Raw genomic sequence first — 7506 nt, forward strand, 5'->3', positions numbered from 1 at the left:
TGTGATATTCTTGCTGGGTTTCTGAAGAATTTTAACTCCAATCTCCTATGATGAATTTTTTAGTTCTGTACTAATTAATCTAATACTGCTAGCTTCTTTCAGAAAGGGGAGTCAAAAAATGCAAATATATCTGTATTAGATATCTGCCCCTTCTCTACTTTGCTCAGGCTCAGGGAGGCTAATTTTTATCACTTCAAGAAGCTTCTCTGACTCTAGTTTCCACTTGAGTAAGCCATGGAAGTCACCAGCAGAAAATGAGATGTGGGATGGAGTGATATTCGGGGATTTGTTCCTACCTCCTTCCCTGCCAAGTAACTTCAGATTGACTGTGTCCCTCTACCTAAGACCCCAGATCCTGTCAGGCAGTTCCCTACCCTTTGTGGGCTCAAATAACCACTTCCTCTCACTGCTCCTTGAGGCCCAGAGCACTGTCGTGGCTCCTTGTTGCTAGCCCCAGGAAATTGCACCATATCTTCTTGGTTTTTCTTAACTTTGCCCACACCTTTATAAATAATTCTTTATTCAGCTCCCCTTATTTGTCCTGAGTGAGTGTCATCTCTTTCCTGCTGGAGTCCTGGCTGGTAAGGTAGCTAGGGTCCCTCTCTAGATCTGCTTCCTAGACCTATCAGAGACCAGCCTAGTACCTGACTTTTAAAGGTGCAATAAATAATCAACATCTGATGAATGAATGAATGAATGAATAAAGAAACTGTGAACCTTACATCCAGACTTCTAGGCTGAGATGCAGTTCAGGAGCTTGGGATAATGCCATTGATGTCACTCTCATTTTACTGACCAGATGCAGGAGGTCAGGGATCCAGGAAAGGTTGGATGCCCAGAAGGGCTGTCCATGAGTCTGTTCTGAGTTAGAGACATACAGACTGTGTTCAGCTCTTTTGGCATTGTTATTTTTTAGTTTTAACACTGGATCAGAATTGGAAATCACCCCATGTGATGATGGCTGGGGAGGAGTTTAACTCTTTTATTGACCCCATTTGGGATAAAGCTGGCTCCCACATTGTGGGCACAGCAGAGTTCTTGCAACAGACTACTAAGAAAGGGAATATAATTGATAACACCAGAAGAGATCTTTTCCTACTCCCACCCTGTGGGAGAAAGAATTGTTATGGGCAATTCTTATATCTTCTCCTTGAATGTACTTTATTTGGGGAAAATTGCCTTTGGATGAGACCAAAGTTCCCCAATCTCCATTTTATCTGCTTTTGCCCATTCACCTGTACTATATTAACAGTTCTGCATGGAAATAAGTGGCAAGCTCAAATTATTCAAGACTATTGAGTCTTTTCTGGCTTCACTATAAATTGTAAATAAGAAACAGATACAGGGAATGTGCCAAGGTGTGATGAAAGCTTTTCAAAAAAGATAGTTGTCTAGGTTACTCAGCTAAAAAGAATAGATTGGGAGAAAATATGGTTTAAATGTCTGGGTATTTTACTGGTGTGAGAAAGCATTTCAGCTATCCCACCTAGCAGATTCTTTCACAGTAATAAAGGACCACTTGAATGGGATTGTCTTTGAGTTGATAAGGAAGATAATGAAACACAATATATTAACAGAGTCTATAAAGAGGGGAAGGGGGAGTGTTTTGGTGTTGCTTATCAAAATAAGAAGAATGTGTCAATTAAATGAATGATAAACTGGAGTCAAAGGAATGTTTTGTAGACCATCCAGAGGATATTAATACAATCTTTTGTGATTATTTTAAACTTTCTATTTGCAGAGAGCAGATATGGAAATAGGAATTTTTATTAGCCTTTCTGATGTAATGGTAAGAAAATCAAAGAGTTTTCTTTTCTGACTTGGTTAGAAAATGAAGCATTAGGTGAAATTTGTGACTCATATGAAAGGAAATCTCTCACAGATGCAGGGGGGAAAATGGAAACAAAGAGAGAAGTTAAATGTTTGTTTTTTAAGCTGTCAGATGACCTGCAATCAGGAGTTTACCGTCTCTATCTCTTCAATAAAAGTTACTCTAAAGCTAAGCCATGGAATTCCCTCAACCCATCCCAGTCTCAATTCTGTCCCACACACATCTCATGAGAGCTGCCAGTCATTTGACATACACGAGACTGCTTAGGGCAAAAGACTCAGCAGAGGGTAGAGGCTACCGCTTCGGCCCCCACCACCTTCCTCCTGAGGATGGTGAGAGGAGTGTGAACATGCCACATCTGGAGAATATATCAAGGGGAAAACATCTGCTATCTGGAGGCCCAACATTCAGATCCTAGTGTCCCCACACACTAGTGTTCAGGGAAACTCAGGTAAACCACTTATTTGCACATCAGGGCTGCATTTTTAAGATGGGTAGACTATTGCTTCCTGGTTTTTAAAATTTCTATAATGCAAATGGACAGCAGCTCTGCACAGAGGTTAGAAAACACACGTTCTGGGTTCTGACTTTTCCTTAGCATAGTTACCTGCCATGTGAAGCTGGGACAACTTAACCAACTGTGCCTGTTTCCTCTGGGCAGATAGGGGTTAATAACCACATAACACAGAGCTTGATCTGCGATAGGTACCATATATACATTGGTTATCATCACCATTGTCACCACTATCTACTTCTCAGTCAGAAAAGCAATGCTACGCAAGTAATATTCCACAAGTTGCAGTGAGAATAAACAGACTTCATGAAAATGATAAAACCATAAAGCATTATATGTGCAACTGTGAGAATTAGGAGGACTTCTGACTATTTGTTATGGGTGGAATTATATCCCCCCCACCAAATTCATATGTTGATGTCCTAATCCCCAGGCTATCATAATGTGACCTTATTTGGAGATATGGTCATCACTGAGGTAATTCAGTTAAAATGGGGTCATTAGGATGTGCACTAATCTAATATGACTGGTGTCCTTATAACAAGAGAAAATGTGAACAGAGACTGCTTAGAAGGGAGACAATGTGAGAGACTCAGGGAGAAGACAACCATCTAGAAACCAGGGATTTCTGAGGCTACCAGAAGCTAGAAAAGGTGCTGGATCAGAGCCTCCCTCTCAGGATCGCCCTCAAAAGGAACCAACCCTGTTGCCACCCTGACTTTGGTTTTTTGGCCTCAGAAACTGTCAGACAATAATTTTTGTTAAGCCACCCACTGTGTGGTCCTTTGTTACAGTAGCCCCCCCGAACTAGTATACTATCATTCCTTAACTTAGAGATGAAAAAACTGAGGCCCAGAGAGGTATAGTGATTTACCCAAGATCACATGCACAGTTAATTTTGATGCAGGACCAGAACCTGGTACTTCTTGTCCCTACAATAAAATTCTTTGTATTATAATGGGCTATTAGCAAAAAGAAGGAGGTGGCTTCAGATACCAAGACTTTAGCTGCTGCTTCTAGCAGGGATTTGCCAACCAAGATTTCATGACACAATAGACACCAAGGCACTGGCCAGACTGCCCAGACGGTGCTCCAGGTGTGGAGCCACACTTGGGGGCGAAATCAACCTCTGAGTAAAGTAGCAAAGAGGCTCCAATTGCTCCTCTCTTGTATCTCTAAATATTTCAGACTTGCCAATGGACAAGCATTTAGGCACATCCTTATCACTCACAGACTCAGGGATGGGTGAAGGTGTTCAATATGTAGCAAGGAAACCTGATATTCCTTGCTCCCCTGTTGCATCAATACCCATCTCAAATTTTGCTACCTGTCTGTACGGCTGTGGGTGTACAACAGGGGCCCTGACCCTGTCTGACTCTCTCCCTCCCTTCTCCCCTCCTCTTCAGTAAGCAACAAGATAAATAGCTTTTGTTCTGATTGCTCTTTTAATGCACAGGCTGGAGAAGAAATTATAATCTCTATGGAAGAGTAGCCTGGTTAGTCAAGCTGACATTGCTATCATCCTAGAAGCTGGGCATGTTGATTTATTCATGTAGAGCCTTCTGTTTTCCCTGTCACTGGAACTGACTTCTTCCACCGGTCTAGCCCAGCCGGCAGCATGGAGACACAGAATGAGATACCCATGAAAACCTGGGTCTACTAATGAAGGGTTTTCTGTTGAAGAATGGTAAATTCCTGTCACCCAGTGCATAGGGGTGTAATGTCAGGCCAGCAGAACATTTTCACAAGGCCAAAGAGCTGAAAATGAAAATGCGTCGAAGAGCCATGTATTACTTACAAGACTCGGAGATTCTTGAGTCCAGCAAAGTCCATCTTGGTGATCCTGGTAATATTATTTCTGTCCAGGTCACTGCAATAGAGAGCAAATTTGGGTCAGATTTTTTTTTGCAGGTTACACTTATGGTCTATTCAACCCAGACTGGCTTGAAGGAATGTTGCTTGTCAAGCAGAAGGTAATTCCAATGATTAATATCATCCCCTGAGCATGCCCAACCAACCTTAAGGATACTGTTTGGAATAAGCTACCCATTATGTATGTAGTAGAGCCCTGCTATATTTAGCTGCCTGGCTTCTGTTGCCCCTTCTTTGGGTAACAACTTTTTCTTTGGAAGTTCCCTCCCCCAACTCTCAGACCATGTCACATAAGTGAGGCTTACCCCTCTTCCCAGATCCAGGAAAGTATACATGACTCAAATTCCCAATAGCTCTCTCTCCCCACTGGGTTTCCAAGCTGTTCAGCATTGCCAGAAACCATCTTGCCACCATGTAGAAAGAGTTTTCCAGAGTCAAGGAGAGACTGATTCCTGGTGCTAGCCTATGAGTATGTGGATCTACCCATGCCTGAAGCCAGGTACTTCTGCATTTTGAAATTATATGAGCCAATCTATCCCATCTCCCTTATATTTTGTCTTAAAACAGTTTGAGTTGAATTTTCTATCACTTGAAACCAAAAGAATCTTAACTGACTTTGGTACCTACCTAGGTATTTGTTTATTTTCCAGCTGGTTTGCAAACTCCCTGAGGGCAAAGGTAATACCTCATTTAACTTCCATAGCTCAATCTAGAGAGTATGTGCCTGGCACAGAGTAGAGGGAACTTTGCTAATCTCATACATTAGGGAAAGACACATGCATTGCTCCTGCCTCAACTAGTAGGTTTACGCTCCTAAAAATGATCCCAAAGAGAAGAATTTGCTACGGAAGAATTGAAAGCATTATGGTGGTATATGTGTTGGGGAGAAGGGACACCATGGGTATTAGAAAACCAGGGTTAGAGAAAACCAAAGTCAAGAATGAACCTATGAACAACTATAAATATGTTCTGTGTTCACTAACATTATCTAAGACTAGATGCAAAAAAAAAAAGACCACGAATAATATGTTACAGTTCTTAATAATGGATGCTGAATGGCTAACTCCTATCTACCATACCTTCTTGAGAAATTTTCAGGGTTCTGGCCACATTGGAGTTTCAACAAGTTACTTGTAAACTGGCTTTTCTCTTTTCCTGAACATTCAGGAACTAAGGAGGCCATTTTCTCCATGACAGATCCCCATCCACACAGTCACTACTTCTAACATTTTCCTAGCCAGGGCCTAAAGTTGCCATCCTGCAGTCATGTCTCAGAGGGACTTGCGAGCTCTACAGCTGTGTTAAAGGAACAGGGAAACAGTCTTCAGATTCTAGCACTTTATATGAAGAGGATTATTCTCCTGATACTGAAGATAATACCAAAATAAAAATCAAGTGAGTCCTTGGTTAATCTCACCTGGGAACCACCTCCCTTCCTCATCCAGTTTTCCACTACCTAAAGCAGCAATCAAGTTGTTTCTTAACTAGCCTGTGATGGAGAGAGGTAGTATATAGACTTCTCAGACTCAGTTGAGTGCTGGCTGGTAAAGGAAGAGCAAGAATTACACAGGGAAATAAAGAAAGGTTGCCTGTCTGAGGGAATGTGTGCATGCTCATACTCACCCTGAGTATTCTTCTCAACTCCTGTCTCAATGGGACTGATGTTTGGGGACACTGAAAACTACAGATATGACAATGCAACTAAGGGTTTAATTACCAGGACCCAGCATGGTATCTCAGCAGCTTGTGCTGGTGGCTGGGGCACCAATATTTTCAATTAATATTTATTACGTGAAGGGGCACAAAGCGTGCTGCTGCAAGGCTGAGGACTTGGTGAGGGTAGGGGGGAACAGGTTGTGGGGTTCCCCAGGCACACAGTCCCTGTTTGGGAGGCAGAGCCTCAGGGACAAGCAGCCCTGAGTTTGAGTCCCTGCCCTGCCACCTGCTGAGTGAGCTATGGGCAGTTCCCTTCATTTCTGAGGCTCCGCTTCTCCATCCACAAATGGAGGGTGGTCACCTCAAGCTCAAAGGTTTTTGTGAAGGTCAAATGAGATGACACATATACAGTGCTTCCCCGGCACTTATTAGAGACTCAATCATGGCGGCTATTATTACTATCATTAGTTGAACTACAGCCTTCTTACCTGCACCCGCCACTTCCACCCTGAAATTTCAGTGCATCAAGAGCAGTTGCCTGCACCGCCCCAAACTCTGTGCCTACAGATGAATCCTGGGATCTCCAGGAGACTATCTTCCTGTAGATGTAAAAGGGGTGCATTTTGTGACTAATAAGTAGTAAGATGGCACCACAAGCAGCCCCCTCATGCTGCCCCTCCCTCTCACATTTCTTTTTTTTTTCTTTAAAGATTTTTAATTTATTTATTTGACAGAGAGAGACACAGCAAGAGAGGGAACACAAGCAGGGGGAGTGGGAGAGGGAGAAGCAGGCTCCCCGCGGAGCAGGGAGCCCGATGCGGGGCTCGATCCCAGGACCCTGGGCTCATGACCTGAGCTGAAGGCAGACGCTTAATGACTAAGCCACCCAGGCGCCCTGCCTCTCACATTTCTAAGACACCTATTTCCAAATCTCCCCCTGCCCTGCCAGCACACACCCTGCCCGACTGCCAGGAAGGAGGTCAGGAAGCACGTTCCTGGGCTCTGAGGTGAGACAGGTCAGGGTTCAAATCTCTTCCCTACCCCCGACGCCCAGCTGTGTGAGTATTTTAGCTTTTCTGAGCCTCCCTGCTTTATGTAAGCCTCTCCTACTTGCAACCTTGGAATGGCAAGAAGCACAAAACCTTGACTACAAGTATGCTTGGCTGAAAACGGGACTTAATTAAATGGGCACTGTGAAGAAGCTGCACTACCTCATGTACCCACTGCTCCCCTAGCCCCCGTGGTCCCAGTCCGGGCTACTCTGGAACTTCAGCCTGACTTCTTAGCCATCAGCTTCGGCCTTTGAGGGAATCAGAATCAGTAGATCTTAGCCTCGCAGATGGTTCAGACGGTGTTCTGAACCATCTGCAAGCATGATCCCTCGATGGGGAGCCACTGCAGTTCTAGTGGTGGAGTAGGGAAGTGGGGTGGTATTGAAACATGTCTGCAAGTTGTTTCATTGACAAGCCTGCCGTGGAGAGGTGGAGTCTATGTTCCTTTCCCTTGAAAGTGAGCAGGCCTTATGACTGCTTAGACAAGCCCGGGGCAGGAATGACGCTGTAGAATTTCTGAGGCTGGATTAGAAAAGGCAGTAAGCGACTGCCTGGCTCTCTTGAAGCCCTGAGCTGCCATG

The 7506-nt window shown here is 43.9% G+C and overlaps 1 protein-coding gene across 2 annotated transcripts in view; it reads right to left on the bottom strand.

Moving 5' to 3' along the window:
* SLIT3 (slit guidance ligand 3) overlaps nucleotides 1-7506 on the bottom strand; it is a 597503-nt gene that overhangs the window by 548562 nt on the left and 41435 nt on the right. For both annotated transcript variants that reach the window (XM_035013944.1, XM_035013938.1), the window contains exon 2: nucleotides 4144-4215. In XM_035013944.1, the coding sequence (XP_034869835.1) occupies nucleotides 4144-4215 (72 nt within the window). The remainder of the gene's footprint in view (nucleotides 1-4143; nucleotides 4216-7506) is intronic.

This window comes from Mirounga leonina, unplaced genomic scaffold, assembly GCF_011800145.1.
Source record: "Mirounga leonina isolate KUSES-001 unplaced genomic scaffold, KU_Mleo_1.0 Mir_104, whole genome shotgun sequence".
Lineage (NCBI taxonomy): Eukaryota > Metazoa > Chordata > Mammalia > Carnivora > Phocidae > Mirounga > Mirounga leonina.